Source organism: Nuphar pumila, chromosome 4 (assembly GCF_984573655.1).
Source record: "Nuphar pumila chromosome 4, dmNupPumi1.hap1.1, whole genome shotgun sequence".
In the NCBI taxonomy this organism is placed as follows: Eukaryota; Viridiplantae; Streptophyta; class Magnoliopsida; order Nymphaeales; family Nymphaeaceae; genus Nuphar; species Nuphar pumila.
This window is the reverse complement of record NC_143252.1, coordinates 4,086,065-4,105,973: the sequence shown is the minus strand read 5'-3', so window position 1 is coordinate 4,105,973 and position 19,909 is coordinate 4,086,065. Positions and strand designations below refer to the sequence as shown.

The window sequence follows — 19,909 nt, the reverse complement described above, 5'->3', positions numbered from 1 at the left end:
ATTATTTTAATGATTTTAACACGTGCCACATTCTGATTGACAAGTAAGGTTTTTATTTTTTGGCCGATACAGAGTGATTCATTTAAGTATCGGTACTGGCCGATAAGGCTGAATCGTTGGGCCTATACCGACACTGACAACATTGATTCAAACATTCAAAAGCTTAGGTTTTAATAGCAGCATGAAGAAGGTAAAAACCAATCAGGATGGTAAAATTACATGGTCAATGTTTAAATTAACTTCTCATGATAACTGACATGGAAGCCAAAACCAAATCAAACCCAATCCAGAACTATTGCAAAATTTAAATTACTAAAACCAAAGCCAAAGCCAAAAATTTAAAGCATGTGCAATTGAATTACCATATTTTCTAGGCATGAATCTGAAATATAAAAAGAAAACTGGGTATGTTTTTTTAAATAACCTATATAATTATATCTTTATCTGACTACATGAACTGAGCCTAATCGAGCTTGTCTGTTCAGGCTCGGCTTGTTTTACATGTACTGAGTCAAATCTTTTGCTCAAGCTCGGCTCATTTTTTTTTTAAGGTGTTTAAGTTGAACTTAAATGGGTCGAGCCCAAACTGAGTCCAAGCCAACTGGTTTTCACTGTACAACCCTATTGACAGACATCTACTGCAATTGGTGACTTGTCAACAAAAATACCTTATCAAACCTAGTGATGGTTTTCTCCATGATACATCCCATCCAATTAACACTTCTTAGTCGGATTTGGGTCCAGACCCACCCAATTCTGGGGGAGGCCCAACCTGTTGACACCCCTAACATCGAGACAAATTGCAACGATTCAATATTATCCATTTTTTTTTTTGCCACAATTCGAAATGATGGACGTTGTTTGGGTTGGGTCTAATCGGATCGGTCTTAGTATAAGCGATTCAATTTTACCTTTAGTGGGCATAGTGACAAAAGTTAAAAATGGCAAAAATATCGGCAGCCAAAAACTTGCAACAAATATATATTTTTTTTGAAAATCTCGAGTTTTTTTGGCAAAATATCGGCAATAAAAATATTTTTTTATAAATAAATAAAAATAAAAAGCACACAATTTTAAATGATAAATAGCGGATAAAAACATAAATATTGGGGTTCAAAAGATGATATTTATGTTTCTGAGAAAAAATCTTTCAATATTTTGAAAATATGGCAAGAAATAAAAATTTAAAACATTTAGTTAATTTCTCACGACATTTTTGTGAGATTTTCATAAATCTTGCTTGCGATATTTGTCACACTGTTAGTGGGTCCTATCGTTGGAGTCGGTTCTCCAAACCGACCCGAACCGAACAGAAAACCCCGACGATCATAAAAAGAGGGGAAAGAAAAAAAAGAAAAAACAGAAAACGAAACCCCGCGCAAACCCTAAACCCACTGCGCCAGTTCCACCCTCTGTTTCATCTCTCTCTCTCTGGGTCTCTCCAGACCAGAGCCCTCCTCCTTTTTGGTTCCCTCAGGAAAACCCTATCTCGTTCCTCCTCTTCACCGCTTCCTCTTATTGGAGTCGGGCGCGATGAGTAGTTGGGGGAGCTTGCTCCTCAGGATCGGCGACAAGTCCCCGGAGTATCACGGCAGCTCCGATTTCGAAGAACACATTGTGAGCTCATTCTTCTCCTCGTTCTTTCTTTTCCCTCTTCTCTTCGTTTGTCTTCTCGGTTTCCGTGTCGAGTTTGATTGTTTTCTGCGGCTTTCTGTATGTGCAAAACCCTAGTTTTCGTTTTCCCTGTTTGAATTCTTCGATGCGTACGAGGAAGGCTTGTTGGAAGTGGGAAGGTTGGCCTTCGAGTCATGAGTTGCAGGAGGTGTGAATGGTTGTGGCTAGGAGCTTGCATCTGCGATTGCGTGGAGATAGAGTGGTATTAATGTTGATTTTTGGTTGAATTGTGGATGGGTTTTGTCAACGTTGTTTCACGGAAAAATGCTGCGATCAATTTGCCTGTAAAGTGGTGGTTGGCATGCTAGGAGTAGTTATATAACTTATATTACAGTGGAGGAGTGGAGGATTGCGCGATCGTAGAATGCCATTGCGGTTGAAGGGAAAGTTTTATAGGACGACAATTAGGCCTGCTTTACTGTATGGTACGGAATGTTGGGCTGCCAAGAGACATCATATTAAAAAAATGAATGTAGCTGAGATGCTTAGATGGATGTGTGGAAATACAAAGATAAGATTCGAAACAAGGAGATACGTATTGAAAATAAGATGAGAGAATCGTTTACGGTGGTTTGGACATATTAGGCGAAGGCCTAATGATGCTCCAGTTAGAAGGATGGAGAAATGGGAAAATATATTAGTTAAAAGAGGTCGGGGTAGGCCTAAGAAGACTTTTATGGAGATGATAGGAAAGGATATGAATGCTTTGAACCTCACCGAGGACATGGCATTGGATAGAAATGATTGATGGAGAAGGATTCGTGTGGAAGACCCAGAATGATTTTCTTTTTTGGTTCATATCACCGACCCCAATTGTTTTGGGAGGAAGGCGTAGTTGTTGTTGTTGAGTGGAGGATTATGGGCATTGTTTTCATGCGAAATCGGTAGGGTTTTGGAATGACTTTTTCAGGATGCTTATTGTGCGCTGTTCTCCATTATGGGTTTTGCTGATGGTTCGTGAAGACGAGTGTAATTAACTAGTGAGTTTTTCCGTCTTTGTGAATTCCTTACCTTGGCGATACTCTAATACCCAAGACACTTGGGTTCATCTGTTTGAAGATTTTTTGTTACCAGATGGTAGAAACTGTTATTATCGTTTTAACGGATGCTGTCTCACATTTTTTGCGGAATTTGATGAGTTAACAGTATTTGAATTTTTACACTTGTGCGCCTCTGTAATTTGTATTTTCCTTGTCTCTCTTGTTTTTAACATGTTTTCACGTATCTCATGCTTAGAAATGTCGTTGCAGGAAACTTGTTATAATGTTTTATCTCAGGAGCTGGAACACTCAGATGCTGATATCTTATCGGTAATGTTTATCTCTTTTTTAGCTTCCTTCATTTACTTATTAATGGGTTTGAATGGCTATCAACTTTTTTGAAAAATTGGCTGTACACTGCACGGAGGGGTCTTTGGTGGCGAGTTTTCTTCATGGCGTTGTTTTGAAGTCCTTATTTGATTGATTATCTTCGCAGGCTAAAGGGTTTCACGTGCCTGTGTATTGGTCTGAAATCAATGCATATGTTAGTTTAGTTAAAAAAGAGAGGAAATAAAAGAAACATTTGTCTTGGCATGAGTTCCTTATACTGTTATTCAATTGGTGCAAGACGAGGTTAATGTTATATAACGGAGAGACAGATCATTTATGCTTGTTGCGAGCCAGGATCATGCAATGCATCTTATTCTGTATTCAGTGTATGAGTACAAAGGAGATTTTAGTACCTTGACTTATTTTAATTCTTGGCTGATGAAAAAAAACCCTGATAACGTCTGGTGGCAAATGTTTTTCCACAACCAAGAAAACCTTTAGTGCTAAATATTCATTGGCAACCTACCCAAGGACATAGAATCACTTTGTTCTCTTGCGTCAACAATATAAGGATTCATAGAAGGGCGAGGAATTTTGGTATTTTGAGTAGGTATACATTGAGAAGAAACTGGAGTCTAAACTGGAGTGACTCAAATTGTGAGTTAGGATACGATGAAAAACCTTATGAAAAACTTGCACAAGTTTGTTAATGTCGTGCATACTGAATGGTTAAATGTACAATAGAATGGCTGAATTTGAGTCTAGAACCGGTAAAAGTCACTCTACTGAAATTTATTGGCTAGTTGTCATTGTAACTTCATGTACCATCATGAGGTTACAGTCCTATAGAATATAAATTGGCTTTGTTTGTGGATACATGATGCATACACATGAGCCTTAAAAGAACTGGCTAGGCCCAAAATGACCTGAGCTGGCCAGTGGCTACTGCTATTTAGTGCAGGTGTAAAGAGTAAACACAGTTCGTGGCATCTCAGATAATCCGCATCACTTGTATAACATCCCTTTCAGTTATCATCTTAGTTGTTTCATTTTCTTTGTTGGTTGATGGTTGGGTCGAAAATATGGGGGTTAGACTATCAGTTATGTGAATTCATTGGTTTGAAAATATGTGTTTGATATGATTTTTTGGTTCTCTTTATACTTGCAGTTTCTTCTGCAGTGTGCTGAGCAGTTGCCACACAAAATCCCATTGTATGGAACCCTGGTAAGCATACAAGTCAATCTTCCCTCTTTGTTGGGTTGTGGAATTGTACAAATCTTATATATTATCTCAGTCTAATCTTCATTTTTTTTCTTTTAATATTTTATGCTAAAATGTCCAAGAGTTGCAGGTACTCAGTTTTCTTATAGGTTTGTTGCGCCTTAATGTTTTTGTGCATCGGTATCTGATTGAGTTATAAAGTTGACACATCAGTATAGCATGAAATATATCTTGACCATCAAATGTTTGACAAATTACAGCATCAATGGAGCTCATAAATGTGCCTGTTGGCCTCTTTGAAACCAGTGGCTGTGTTTGCCACTTCGGGCCTGCTTTCAAGAATGATAAATTCCGTTAACTGAGTCACAGAGATCAAGCTTGAGTTTGTTAAAAGTACATGTTGAACAATGGATATATGTAAACAACTTATAATTTTTTTCTCTTGAAAAATAAGCTTTAACTGGAAAAATACACACATACACAACATTAATCCATTCCTATTCCATTCATCCCAGTTACAACCATGGTTGCCAGTTGAGGAAGCGGGAGTGGGAAGCGATACGGGAAGCGAGGCACTTTCAAAATTTTAGGAAGCGGGAAGCGTGGGACCACTTAGGAGCGAATCGAGAATCGTCTCGGAAGCGACCTAGGAAGCGAGGTGGAAGCGAATAAATAAATAAATAAAAAATACAAAAAATTGAAAAAATGGGGGAAGCAAGGGGGAAGCGTGCTTTCCATAAAAGGGAAGTGCACTTCCCATTAAAAAATGGCGCTTCCCCCCGCGTTTCGGAAGCACGACATTTCACGCTTCCGAAGCGCAACGTTTCGCGCTTCCGAAGCGCGCTTCCCCACTTACCTAGGCACTTCCGGTAACTCTGGTTACAACATGGGAAAAAAGTGAGCACAACACACACATGTACACACATACACACACAAACACTGTGTTGTTAACTTTAACATCCTTCAGTAGATATCAACCAATTCATCAATTTCGAAAGACCGTGGTTGTTTTATGCATTGACTGTCAACATAGGTGGTAACTAAACATTTTTATAAAAAAGTGGAAAATTAAAAGTTTGTGGTCTCCATAAACATGCATTTTCCAAGGATATGTGTTCTCTTAATTCAGATGTAATCCCTATCTGTGGTTGGAAATCTTGGAGCTCGGCCTCAGACTGGTCAAATTTCCACCAGTCACTCGGTGTCTCGGGCAGGTTAACTTAGTGACTCTTGAAAAATAAGTCTTTATTTATGTTACAAAAAGTTTTTTTAATAATAGTTTGATATTGAAAATATAAACACGTTAAGCTAGTTTGTCATAGTAAGAGAGTACATTTTGTAAAAAAACCAAATTTCACATGAACGAATCAGAGTTTGATCACACATAGACTTTATCCAAGCTGGCCCATAGTTGCTAGAGTGGGAATTGAAATCAAGAAGCATTCAGGCTTTGTTTGGGAGCCAGAAATGAGAGGAGAGATGGAGATTTGATGAGGGTTTAATTAATACCACCTACCCCACCTACACCCACTGGTGTTTGGGAACCCCGATTCGGGAGATGAAAATGATGTTGAGAGTGGAGAAGAGAGCAGAGATGGACCGTTTTCTACTACATGCTCACAATGATGTAGTTGACAACTCCAGCCTCATCACCCATTTTCTTATAGCTCCTTTCCAACACCGGATCCCAAACAGAGCCTCATTTAAAATCCTTAGAGGATTTGGGAAGCTCTGGTCACATGGTGCTGGCTTGCTTACTTGCTGTGCTGCTTGTGTTCATGTTTTCATTGTACACTTTTTACCTACAAATGGTGCACATAGCTGTCCTAGTATTTTGTATCGGTGAATGGACTACAGTACACACACACACGTGTGTATATATATATATGTGTGTGTGTGTGTGTGTGTGTGTGTGTGTGTGTGGACAGCTTGTAGTTCAAGTTGCATAGGCATACTGCACTTTGTGTTGATCATTTTTATGGAAAATATACATTTAGCATGAGAAATCAGAACATGCTAAATGGACACTGTGCTAAATGAAACATGCTATTGGATTTTCGGTGTTTTTTCAAAATTCCAACCCCATAGATGTGTTCAGCATGATTGATTTACTAGAAATCGACACTTGGATAATGCATTTTGGTTGAAAAAACTGGTATTTGGAGCTTGAATTTTTTTTGAAAATGGTAGGCCGTTGATTTTTGAAACCTTATTAAAAAAACCTATCCATGCATCAGAATAACATGCTCCAAGAAGTGATTCCTATAAAATCTAGCATATAGATCACATATGTACAGTCAGAATTTCAAAAATACCGAAAATCCAATAGCATGTTTCATTTAGCACCGTGCCCTTTTATTAGGTTCCCATTTCTCCATTTAGCATATCTGAATTTTGAAATTTTATTTTTTACCAGGTTGGAGTAAAGTTTCTTTGTTCTATTTTTCTTTTTTCCTCGCGTCTTCCATGCAATGCATAACTTAGTTATGTCTGTTTCTAGTATGATCAACTTGCTCTATAATTTGTTATATTTTCCATTGTCTTTTGCTGAAGGTGGGCTTGTTGAATATAGAAAATGAAGACTTTGTTGAGAAGGTTGTTCAAACATTACAAGGAAATTTGCAAGTGAGTAAACATGACTTCTGCAGAAAAATAGTTTCATAAGAATAAGCCTTCCAGTCATGATAAACCTCTACCTTTCTTAGTTGCTTAACTGAGTTATTGAAAAGTTATCTTGCTCATTAGACTAGGTTCTTATCAAAGGTTATTGTTTTCATCTGTTAAATTCTCCACGTTATTTCTTGTTTCTGCTGCCTTTTATGTATACTTCTTTGGTCTATTTACAAATTTTGGAATGTGTAATTTCTTTTTTAGTTTTAATTGTCTATCACAAGATTTTGGATTCACTGTTGACTTTCAATTTGCTTGTTACCCATTTTTTCAATTCCAATATTCTGGACACATAAATAGAAAGAATTGGATTTTTTGTTGATTATTTCTTTAAACTGTTATTGGTTTCTACCTCCTAGTCATGTTTTCCTATGCAAGGTCTGACACTCCTTTTTTTTTATTGTTCAAAATTTTAGGAGGCCCTGGACATGGCAGATTGCGACAAAATCCGCATTCTACTGAGATTTCTGATTGTGCTTGTAGGTTATTCAGTGACTGCATATATCTTATTTCATTGCTTGCACTTTAAATGTTTTTCACTCTATTGGTTTTTTGTTCCACTGAGGTTGGTTATTTTACTGCTTTTATTTTTTTATATTTGCACTGTTCATATGTTAATATGTTTACTCTGTTTCTCCTATTTATTTTATGATTATCGTTACACTGGCTTATGTAATCTGAGTTTATTTCAAGGTGATCAGATTGGTATCATTGATTACCAGTTTATTTTTATTTTTGTGTTAAGAGTAAATAAAATCATTACACAGATAACTGCTTAAGAATGGAAAAGGACATGAAAAGAGAAAGAGGGGGAGCATATTTGGCACACAGGGCACTTGAACATTTCTGTGACATTTTTCTCCTTAGTGTGAGGTTAACAACTTGAGAAACCTAATCCTTTATGTAATGTAAGCGAGATAACTATTTGCGAGATTTCTGCAACCTTGTCTATGACAGTTTATAAGAAGGCAGCAATTACATTGGCTAAACTAAGCTTCATGACAAACCTTAGTTTTCGTTTGATCTTCCGAGAGGTCTTCAGTTCTCTTGATGATTGACCATGTTGCTGACCATTACTAATGCTAATGATTGAGATTATATATACCATGGAGCACATTAGCATAAACTAAATATTGCATCTTCTACTTGAATGCTGGTAGATCTTTGAACCACGTCCAACATTTGTCGTTTGAAAAATAAGAAATTGATCTTTCTTGAGAGCAGCATCGTAACAAAAAAGTCAAACACAGCAAGAGAAAATCTTTAAAGTTGAATGTGCACCAATGAAAGCATTTTAGATTGGTATTTCTGGAAAATGGTTTATGCAAAACAGTATACTAGTAGAAAGGTCAAATGTTCGTATCGAAAATGATAGATAACATTTAGGGCAACATGCATTTTCTTCAAATGATGTATAACCTTGTCTGCCTTTGAATTAATTGCATAGCATGTATGGATTTCCTGGAGCCTGCATTACCCATACATTTTGTGGTTTGTGCTTTATACATCCAGTGCAGGCATGTTGTGACTTGCATTTTATTGTTTTTTCCTATCACAAGTACAGTCTTACCACCTGTTGTTTGCAGATGTGCAACAGTGTCCTTCAGCCAGGTGCTGTAGTGGAGGTGCTGGAGACATTGCTTTCATCTGCAGCTACAACTGTTGATGAGGAGAGAGGAAATCCATATTGGCAAGCACAAGCTGACTTTTATATGACCTGTATTTTGTCTTGCCTTCCATGGGGAGGAGCAGAGTTGGTCGAGGTGTGTTGATACTGTCTTTGCTTCTTTTTGGGGTGTGCTTCTTTTTCTTGGTTTGGTTGTAGATTAACTTCAAAGTTCTTGTCCTTAGAGTGAGTTTTTTTTTCTAAATGATTTTTTTTCTTTCAAAACATGCACTATTTTTTATATCTATAGCCCGATGCCAAACTTGTCTGCTGGTGAGGCATATAGTACATATGAAGTACGAAACCTTTCACCCTTCAAGTTTAGGACAGAGCAACCATCATTAAAGGATTAAAATAGATGTATTTTGAGGTGGCCAAGCCTGTTGGTCAAATGTACTGCTCTATTGTGCTGTTTGTTACATCCTTAAACTATTAGGCTCCAAATAGCAGAAAATCCTTGAATAACCTAAATCTGATGGATATGCCGTTACTGGAATATTCATAATGATTGCTTTACCTGCCAACTGCTGTCACACAAAAGATGTACTGTAGTTTCAGTCTGTCTTTTGTTCTCTTCTGCTGAAGTGAACATTGGTATTGAGTGCAAATTGCTCGTTCTAGTTGTTTGTGTGGGCTCTTGTTCCATTGAATGACGCACTTCATCTTAAATCTCGTGATTGTTGTGATATATTCATTTGTTAATCAGATGCTCCTTGTAAATCCCTCATTTGTAAGTTAGCAGATGACTGTGCATTGATACCATTAATCTTAATTCACTGAAAGCAATTTTGTTGATGATTGTTTGGTAAGAGTGTACCTAAAATAAGCATTTTTCTTCATTTTGTTTTCTATCATTTGTCCATATTCAATGTTGCTTAGTGACATCTAAAAATGAAGAATGTTGCTTAATTTTCTCTTCCATGCTAAAGCTATTTTGTGTTTGCAGCAAGCTCCTGAAGAACTTGAGAGAGTTATGGCCGGTATTCAATCATACTTTAATATCAGAAAACATGCTTATGATGCTGGGTTTTCAGCTTTATCATTCGATGATGAAAGTGCCACAGGTTCTGATGAAAAGGTATGTGGATCTTGCAACTTAAAAAATCTGTTTTAATTTTTTTAAGTTGGTATTGATAATTCAATTTGAAACTAATAGTTGCTGAATTTAGCAAATGCAGTGTCTTTGAGCAGCTTCTGTGAATGTATGAATAAATGCATTTCATCTCAGATTCTTTTACTTCTTCCTATGTGTTTTATTGATATTTTGTGGAGGTCTTGCATAGATTGAAGGAAATGGTTGGGATGAAAGCATTTTAAGATAGAGAAGTGCAATTCTCACTTGGTCAATTGAGAGGAAATTACACTGGCATTTCTGCAAACCCCATGAAACACTTTCTCTTCTGGGAAAATAGATTACTTCATAGGCAAATTTAACATTAGCGAACATGTGAATCATTTTCCAGTGGGGACTGTTCTCCGTCTTCCTCTCTGTAATGGTTTCATAAGCCAAATTTTCACATGGGAGACTATTTGCATGGTTTGTGAATGTGTGTGTAGCACCCCCGACCCCCCCCCCCCCCCCCCTTGCATATACATGCATGTGTATGATCCATTTTCATCTTGCCATTATCATATATTTTTGGTGGCAAGATGTGATAAAAGGACCTTCTGTGTCACTGTATTTCATAGCACTAGACAATAGTAAACATAGTTTGAAAAATGTGAAAACATGTCTTGAAGACTTTAAAGCATGGGGTGAGTGTGAGATACATGTGTTACCTATGGCATATGATACTTCCTCTTTCCATTTTTGTGTGTAACACTGGATATGTTTTATATATCCAGTGTGGTTACACTATATTCTTGTAAATCTTTTATTGTCTATATTTTATTCCATGCCAGATTCCCTGTAATTCTAAAAGAAGAGTTTTGGGAGGCAGTATAATTGTTCTGCGTTATATGTAGCACAGAAGGAACATATTGTCGAAATTGTTTGTTCACGTTTTCTGTATTCTCATTTTCATGTCATAGCTTTGTCTTGAACAAATTTGTAATAATGGGTGTACCGTTTGTCATCATTTACTAACTTTTCCTTCTTTAGGATTTCTTAGAGGACTTGTGGGATCGCATCCAAAGTCTTTCCAGTAATGGATGGAAAGTAGATAGTGGTATGCATTTCTTTCCTGTATCTATATAATTTTTTATCCATTGTACTGTAAATGTATTTTGATAGATTTTCACAAGAATACCGTCTCAATCATTAAGAAAGAAAGAAGGAAGACCATTAATCAATTAAATTGCAGTCAGAGTTGTTTCCGTTAAACTTGTTAGTGTTTCAAGATAGCATATATTCTCTAACTTGTTTGATATCTTTCATGGTGGGAATAAGATATATGACAATGGATAATAGCACTGACCTCCATAAGTTTCAATCTTTTTCCTTGGGTGCAATTGGTTTTAGGGTACAAGACTGTTGAACTGTTTTAGTCCTAGTGGATAAAGCAGATCATAGAATCAAGAACCATAATACTTATGATGAGCTCTGGTAGTCTAGCTAGTTTTGGACACTTCAAGGACACAACACGACATTCGGACACTTCAAGGACACAATACGACAACTCATCAACGTAGTCTAGCTAGTTTAACACAGTCAACATTGTGCCATTAACTTTGTCTATTTTCTTGTATGATCTTATTTACTTATTTCATATTCATATTCACTTGAGTTATTTTTCTTTTAAAATTCATCATCAATTACATTACATTTCAATTTCAACCTAGTTTCATTACTTGTTATTTCTAATTATAGTGATTTTAAATTATTGTGTTATACACACATACATACATCTATGTGTTTGTACGACTGTGTCCCCGTGTCCTAAAATTTGAAAATTACCATATCATACTAAGTGTATCCGCATTGTATCTCGCACCTGCATCCGTATCCATGTGACATAGCTCCTAACCCTATCCATAACTTTTTATAGACCCAAATTGGATCTATTCTGCATCATTAGCATTCCTGAGCTTCTTTTCCTGTTAGATGAGCCTAATCAAAGAGTGGTATTGGTATATTTTTAATGAGGCCAGTTACAGAAGATAAACCTTTCGTCAGCAAAGTTATTGTTGGATGTTCAAGTAATATGGTAATATCTATATTCTACTAGCTTAATTTTTTGAGCTGTGGGCATTGATCATCCTATTCAGGGATAATTCTTTTGGATCATTTTGCTTGTAGTCACCCCTTGACTTAACATAACTTCAACTTCTAGCTCTTGTTCAGCCTTCGTCTGCTAGTGCTTGGGACTTGTTTTCTGCAAGCCAACACTAATACAATAATATCCCTGGTAATCATGGAAGTTTTGACTTGTAGTTTGATAACTAAACTGTTCTGCTTAGTTGTGAACTTGTGATTGTTTTGAATATCTTTTCGCCTTCATGGAATCTGTGTCTTGTTTGGTGATGCCAATGGTTCAGGTTTTATTTGATATCCGGCCGAATCCGACTTCATTTAGTTGGATTTGGTAAGCCAAACCATATTCGATTATGATGGATGCGGATATGGTTTTGTTTTTTGTCACCGAATCTGATGGATGTCCAGATTTGACATATGATATCTGACTCCGATTACATGTGAAAAACCAGATTTTTTATGCGCTTTTCACCATCCAAGTTTGCATCTGAATCCAAAACAGTTGGCTAATATTAGATTTGTTGAATCTGGTATCAACCACATCTGACCCTAATCAGAACTGTTGTATGATGCTTGTTGTATCACACTTGATGTTGCAATTCTTTGTTGGGTAATTTTTGGCTGTTTCTCTGTGTACAGGCAAACATACAGTAAGCTATGCTTTTGCTGGCATCTTCACGCATTGTTACTTTTTGTTGGTCTTTGTTTTTGAAGTGCTCATGTATGTATATTTTCATTACTAGTTCCTAGACCACATCTTTCCTTCGAAGCACGGCTGGTTGCTGGAAGGTCACATGAGTTTGGACCTTTAAATTGCCCAGAGCAACCTGCTTTTCCATCATCACTTTCTGGAACCACAACCGGTAAACAGAAACATGAAGCTGAGACAAATTATCCTCAAAGGCTTCGTAGACTTAACATCTTTCCTGCAAGTAAATCTGAGGAGGTATGTTTTTTCTCCTCCTTTCTCAATTTGTGTTATCAATAAATATGCGTGCTTTTAAGTTTGGCTTGTTGTCGAGATGGCGAGCATGTTGTCAAATTATTTTTGCATTCATATACTTGTCAACAAAAGTATGCAGTCATTGATCAGACATTTCCAAATTGCTGAGATAGTGTTTGAAATGATGTATTTTCTTAGTAGCAATATTTTATTGTATTGGTGCTGTATAATTTACTATTTTTATGACCATCGTACATGTGAACATTTCAACTTTCACTCAAAATTTTGAAGCTTTTAGGGTTGGATTAGATAATATTATGTTTGGAGGAACACCATCTTCATCCAAGGTTTTGATGTGTCAACCTATGTCACATAGGTGCGGGTGTGGATATGGGTGCGGTACTTTAAAAAAACTTGGGTGCAGGGATGCAGAGAGGGTATATATATATTATATATATACTTTAACAATTTTAAGTTAAATAAAAATAATCATATCATAAAAACAATTATCATATCATCAATTCATCATGCATAAATTTATGCAATAAATCAAATTAACTAAATTGTACTAACAAAAGAAACAAACAATGCATAATTGCATACCAAAAGTATATCATACAAGATGCATGTGATGATGAGGTAATGATCCTACTAAAATTCATAAAAATAATGGCTAAATTTAGAATAGAATTATAGAACCCAAGCTAAATTTGGATTCGGTTCTGCTAAACCCACTCCTGGTTCAGGTTCTGTCGAAACCCAGGCTCACGCTGGATTCGGTTCTGCTGAACCCAGGTTTGGTTTCAGGTTTTGCTGAACCTAGCAAGCCTCAGTTCGGTTCTTCTGAACCCAGGTTTGGGTTTAGGTTTTGCCGAACCCAGTTCCCTGGGTTCAGCAGAGCCGAACCCGGGCATGGGTTCAACAGAGATGAACCCATCAACCTTGAGTTTGGTTCTGTTGAACCCAGGAGCCCAACCTAGCAGACCTGGGTTTAGGTTATGCTGAACCCAAGAGTCAAAGCCAACCTTTGGTTTTGCCCTTGCGGCAATGAGGGGAGGAGGAGAAGGAAGAAGGAGAGAGAGGGAGAGGCGGTGGAGGGAGGAAGAGAAGCTAAGAAAAAGGAGGAGGAGGTAGTAGAAGGAGAAGAAGAAGAAGAAGAAGAAGAAGAAAGAGAGGTGGAGGAAGAAGAGGAGAAAAAAGAAGAAGAGAAGAGGAGAGAGAAGCTTCGCGGTGTCGGTGCTGCTGCCGCTGCTGTAGGAAGAGGAATGGGGATGGGAGGCAGATGAAGAAGAGGAGGAGGAAGTAGTAGAAAGAGAAGGAGAAGAAGAAAGCGAGAAGGAGGAAGAAGAGGAGGAGAAAATAGTAGAAGGAGAAGAAGAAGAGAGGAGGAGAGAGAAGCTTACCGGTGTCGCCACCTCTACCGTAGGAAGAGGAGTGGGGACGGGAGGCGGATGAAGAAGAGGAGGAGGGTTCGAGAAAGGGGGGGGGGGTCTGCAATTGTGCCCTAACTAAACCTCCCCCCAAACTCGATTTTCATTTTTTTACTTGGACCGAAATGGACTTGGTTATAGTTGACTGAGTCCATTTTTGAAATTTTTTAACCCTAGGTGCGGGTTGGCCACACCCATAGAATTTTGATCGTGCCCGATGCGGCTGATTCTTATGGTAGCCGCACCGCATCGCATCACGTTTGCATCAACATGGGTGCGGCGAGCCTTATGAAGAGTCCATGTGACATAGGTGACAGCCCATGCTTGCTAGTCTAAGGGGGAAAATATTGTTGCCTTTAAATTCTCTCTTTTATAGTGGAATATGAGTGGCAGAGGTAATAATAGTTGCATAAATCTGCGAGAGCGCACAGGTCAAAACCACAAAAACATGAGATTTAGAATTGAGACAAAAACCACAAATGTGAAATTTTAGAATTGATACAGAATCCAAATCCAGATGGACAAAACTCTTCTGTCCTGGCCAAGTAGCCTCTTCCATTTCAATGGCATATGAATCACCAGAGGCATATATACCATCCTGCATAACTAATCACTCAATCCAATGTACAAGATCTGCTCAGGATAAACAAAAGCTGAAAAGAACAGTCTTAAGGGAACCTTGAGTTTCATCTATTGCAGCGGACTTAGCAAATCAACTTTCTGATCATCATGCAAGCAAAGAAATAACTGCAAGGTGCAGCTAATGCCTCTATCTGCAGCCCGGAGGTCAAATTCATGAGACATGTTCTATCAACAAACTGCATGCGACATAATCATATTGTTCAACTGCAGATGTTAGTAGATCCAACCTCTAAGAGTTACTTGATTAAATTTATTACCGCAAATTGGTGGGAACTTTGGCATAATCCAACTTAAAACATCTGATTTTTCTCTACAACACAGAGGAGTGTCATGGTCAGATTAGGCTTCAGCCGGAATCTGCACTTCCGACATCAGTCAAAGATAATGCTAGTATTCAAGATTTGCTTTATGTGGCTGTACATTGTCAGATGTGTGAATGGCGGGCCCTATAATTGTGATCTGTATTGTGCATCTTGTACACAGGATAAAATTAGTGTTCTGAAAACATATAGCCTAATACAGATAACCACAGAATCAGATCACTGTCAGTTATGGACCATGTTCATTTCATGGACAATGGTTCAACTCAGATATAATCAAGTTCCCTCCCACACTGTTGGAATGCCTGCTTATAGAGAACCCACTAAAAGCCATAAATGCAACAGTAACAAATATGAAACAGTGTATACACTGTTAAACAACATACAAATCAATGGAAGAGACATCAGGTACTCCAATTGAGAGAACCCAAAAGCAACACAGAAGAAGATGATAACTTGATGCAGCGAGAGGGGGAGAACAACAAACCTCGTGGATGCCGACGCTGAAGGTTGAGTTGCAATGAAGGGATCAACACTGTGCTGCTAACGGGCTGCTGTTGGCTGCTTCTTCAATGTACAGTCGGGCAGCAAGCAATAACACAGGATCAACGTGAAAACCAAGAAGGCTCGGAACAATGGGTCCGAGCAAAACTCAAACGGAAAGTAGCTGGACTGCAAGGAATAAACCATTTAAAAAAAACATCAGAGAAAGACAGTTGAGCAAAACAGAAGGAAAAATCCAAAAGCTGTGATAGAGTCAATAATTTTTGTGTAGCCGCACGTAACCCTAGGATGATCTTTTAAAGGCTCCAGCTGGATCCGGGTCTCGGGTCCGGTCCTGACCGGAGACCGGACCAGAGACCACTTCTGTGTGCTGTTGGATCTGGGGCGTCCCGGCTTGTACTCTCTGTACTCGTCTGGTGTAGGTACGCAGCGGGACCTTTCCTCCGCGTCTCGATACGAGAATCTGGATCGGGTCCACTACTTGGGTCCGATCCCCAATCCCGTGGTGTGAATCCGGTCCACTGCCTGGGTTAGGCTGTATGGATCTGGGTCCTCCATCCTGCTCTGCATCATTCTCTCCTGGTTGGGAAGAAGTCGACTCTGACGACTTGTTGTCTCCACAATAAGCATATAGATCAGACACATTGAACATATGTGAAATGTGTCAATCTTCGGGCAGCTCAAGAAGGTAGGCATTCAAACCCAATCGTCGAAGAATCTTAAAAGGACCATACTTTTTAGGGCTCAACTTGCCATAGGTACCTACGGAGAAGCGCTCAGGACGCAAGTAAACCCAAACTAACTGACCGACTTGAAATTGGACATCACGACGACTTTGATCTACGAAAGCTTTCTAGGCTTCGTAGCTTTCAACAAGTTTGGCTCGGACCTGTTTGTGGATATTACGCATATATTCGACGACATCAAATGCGTCTGGGGTTGGGTTTGAGATATCGGACAAAGGGGCTAGGTCAACGACATGGGTGGGTGACCGACCATAAACCACTTGGAACGAAGATTTGCCTGTAGACCGGTTGATGAAACTGTTATATGCGAACTCGGCTTGAGGCAAAACGAGGTCCCAAGTTTTGACATTCTCCCCCACTAGACTCCGTAATTTCCTAAGGTGCGGTTGACAACTTCGGTTTGGCCATCTGTCTGAGGGTGGTAAGCACTACTGAACTGAAGTTTGGTCTTCAACAAGGCTCATAACGATTTCCAAAAATGGCTCATAAAACGTGTGTCACGATCTGAAGTGATCGTGTGAGGTAAACCATGAAAGCGAGTCACGTCCTTGAAATAATAGGAAGCTACTAAGGAGGCGTCAGTGGTGCGCTTACATGGGACAAAAATAGTCATTTTGGAGAACTGGTCAACAATGACTAGAACTGAATCAAAACGACGCGGGGTTTTGGGAAGACCCACAATAAATTCCATGCACATATGCTCCCAGGGACGCTCCACGATGGGTAACGGAGTATAAAGACCACTATTTTAACGATGACCCTTAGACACTTGGCACACTCGACAACTTTGAATAAACTTGACAATATCTTTGCGCATTTTGGGCCAAAAGTAGCGTTCATCTAACAGAGCTAATGTCTTATCATGGCCAAAATGCCCAACTAGTCCCCCTTCATGTAACTCGGAAATCAGCTGAACTCTTAGAGAGAAGTCAGACACACATAACTTGTTACCGCGAAAGAGGTAACCGTTATGTATACTAAATCGTGGGTCGACCGTGTGGTCAGAGGAGAGACACCCTTCCCAGACTTGCTGAAAATCTGGATCCGTCGGGTACAACTCCTTACACTGCTCGAACCCAATGACCTGCACTGACATTGTCACCAGAAGGCTGTTTTTTCTGCTAAGGGCATCAACTATCTTGTTCAGAGTACCAAACTGATGGCGAATCGTGAAGGTGTACTCTTGCAAGAAACTGACCCACTTGGCAGGGCGAACACTCAACTTCTTTTGACTATTTAAATACTTCAAAGCTTCATGATCCGTGTACAAGACAAATTCCTCATAAATAAGATAATGCCTCCAATAACGAAGGGCTTGTACAACGACATAAAACTCGACATCATAAGTGGAATATTGGCACCTGGCCTGAGTCAGCTTCTCACTAAAGAAAGCAACAGGTCTGCGGTTCTGACTCAAGACCGCACCAATCCGCACTTTAGAGGCATCGCACTCAACCTCAAAGACTGCACTAAAGTCAGGAAGGGCTAAGACAAGGGCACCAGTCATTTTCTCTTTGATAGTCGTAAAGGCTTTTTCCGCGGCAGGCGTCCAATGGAAACTGGTACCTTTCAGGCATTCTGTGATAGGGGCCATAAGGGTGCTGAAATTTCGCACAAAATGACGGTAAAAAGTGGATAACCCGTGGAAAGTACAGATCTCTCCTATCGTCTTTGGGGTAGGCCAATCTACGATCGCACAGACTTTCGCAGGATCTGCCTTAACTCCATCGGAAGACACAATAAAACCTAAGAACACGACACTGGACATTATAAATTCACACTTTTTTGGCATTGACGTACACCTTTTCGTTCCTTAAGATCTCTAGGACCTAACGCATGTGACTCAAATGGTCAGACAAGGACTAGCTGTAAATCAAGATATCATCAAAATACACAACGACAAACTTTCTTATGCAGGGACGCAACACTTGGGTCGTCATATTCATGAAAGTACTTGGGGCATTAGATAACCCAAATGGCATGACTAACCACTCATACAATCCATCACGTGTCTTGAATGCAGTCTTCCACTCATCCCCCTCCCGGATACAAATCTGGTGATACCCGCTTTTTAAATCTATTTCGGAGAAAATGGAAGCACCAGACAACATATCAAACATATCGTCCAAACGAGGGATGGGAAAACAGTATTTGACCGTGATGCGATTGATCGCATGACTATCAACACACATGCGCATGGACCCATCTTTCTTAGGGGTGAGCAGGGCAGGTAGTGCGCAATGGCTCACACTCTCACGAATAAAGCCCTTTTGCAGTAACTCCTGAACCTGCCTCAATAGTTCGGCATGCTCGGATGGGTTCATGCGATATGCGGGGAGATTAGGGAGACTCAATCCCGGGACAAAATCAATGGCGTGCTGGACTACCCTCATCGAAGGTAGACCATTAGGCAGGTCATCTGGCATAATGTCGCGAAACTCCTCAATAAGAGGGGCAACGTACGCAGGAACGGACAAAGACGTACTCATCAACGACTTAGCCACCAGGGCATAACAATAACCATATTCCTGATAATGGCTCTAGAAGGACCGGTACGATAGGCCCGCGAGTCTCGGGACTCGTTCTGACTTATCCACAGTTGGAAAACCAGTCTCTTTGATAGGGAGGAGGACTATCTTATGACCCATAAAAATAAAAGAGTAAGTGTTCTTGTGGCCATCGTGAATTGTTTTGCAATCAAACTGCCAGGGACGACTCAAAAGAATGTGACACACACTCATGGGAGCCACATCACACCACACTGCATCGTGGTAGTGCTCCCCCATGGAGAACCGAACTAAACAATGCTGGGTGATGGGAGCCTCGTTTCCTTCCTTGAACCACGCCATCTTGTAGGGTTGGGACAATTTCTCGGTTTTCAGGTTCAAGGTAGACACAACGCTCTCGGACACCATATTCTCACAAGCATCAGTGTCGATAATAACATCACACGCGTGACTCTCACAGTTGCACCAGGTTCTAAAAATGTTGTTTCGCAATTATTTTGTCGGGGTCGACTCACGGGGTGCGGTCAAAACATGACGGATGAACAATAAATTTTCGACGTTGCCGTCGAACTCTACGACTTCCCTCTCATCCTCGTCCTCGACCAATGACTCACTCTCACTCTCGGATGGTGACTCCACAATACCCTCGATGAGATGGGTGTTCTTGCCCATAGTAGGGCACTTAGACGCGACATGTCCTAATTCCTGACACTTAAAACAACGGATGGTAGGCTCACTAGGTTTGGCTTTGGACCGGGTATTGTATGCGGGTCTGGACGGGTCAGGTTTGTTAGGGTCTGCTCTAGGGGTAAACTTTGAGTCTTCCTTCCTAGGGGAGTTCGCTCCCCTAGTTGGGAAACTCAACTTGGGTCGACTGGACTGGTCACTACAGGAAGTCCTATACTCCTGCCTCTTCAATTTTTCCTCGACATTCATGGCACAACTGCTTGCCTGATCGAATGTCTCGACCGTGACACAATTGAAGTCGTCAGAAATAGCAGGACAGAGAGTAGAAATATACCTCGTGACTTGCTGGCGAGCGGTCTCCTTGATCTGCACTCGTAGGGAAGGGCGATGGAACT

The 19,909-nt window shown here is 39.7% G+C and overlaps 1 protein-coding gene across 1 annotated transcript in view; it reads left to right on the top strand.

Annotated features, from left to right (window-relative positions):
* The first annotated feature begins 1,384 nt into the window (after window positions 1-1,384).
* ABH1 (ARM repeat superfamily protein) overlaps window positions 1,385-19,909 on the top strand; it is a 39,699-nt gene continuing 21,174 nt past the window's right edge. The window contains exons 1-9 of the mRNA XM_090002281.1: window positions 1,385-1,617; window positions 2,925-2,984; window positions 4,153-4,209; window positions 6,760-6,831; window positions 7,293-7,355; window positions 8,463-8,639; window positions 9,489-9,620; window positions 10,644-10,710; window positions 12,479-12,681. Coding sequence (XP_089858407.1) covers window positions 1,534-1,617; window positions 2,925-2,984; window positions 4,153-4,209; window positions 6,760-6,831; window positions 7,293-7,355; window positions 8,463-8,639; window positions 9,489-9,620; window positions 10,644-10,710; window positions 12,479-12,681 — 915 coding nt within the window. The 5' untranslated portion in view covers window positions 1,385-1,533. The remainder of the gene's footprint in view (window positions 1,618-2,924; window positions 2,985-4,152; window positions 4,210-6,759; window positions 6,832-7,292; window positions 7,356-8,462; window positions 8,640-9,488; window positions 9,621-10,643; window positions 10,711-12,478; window positions 12,682-19,909) is intronic.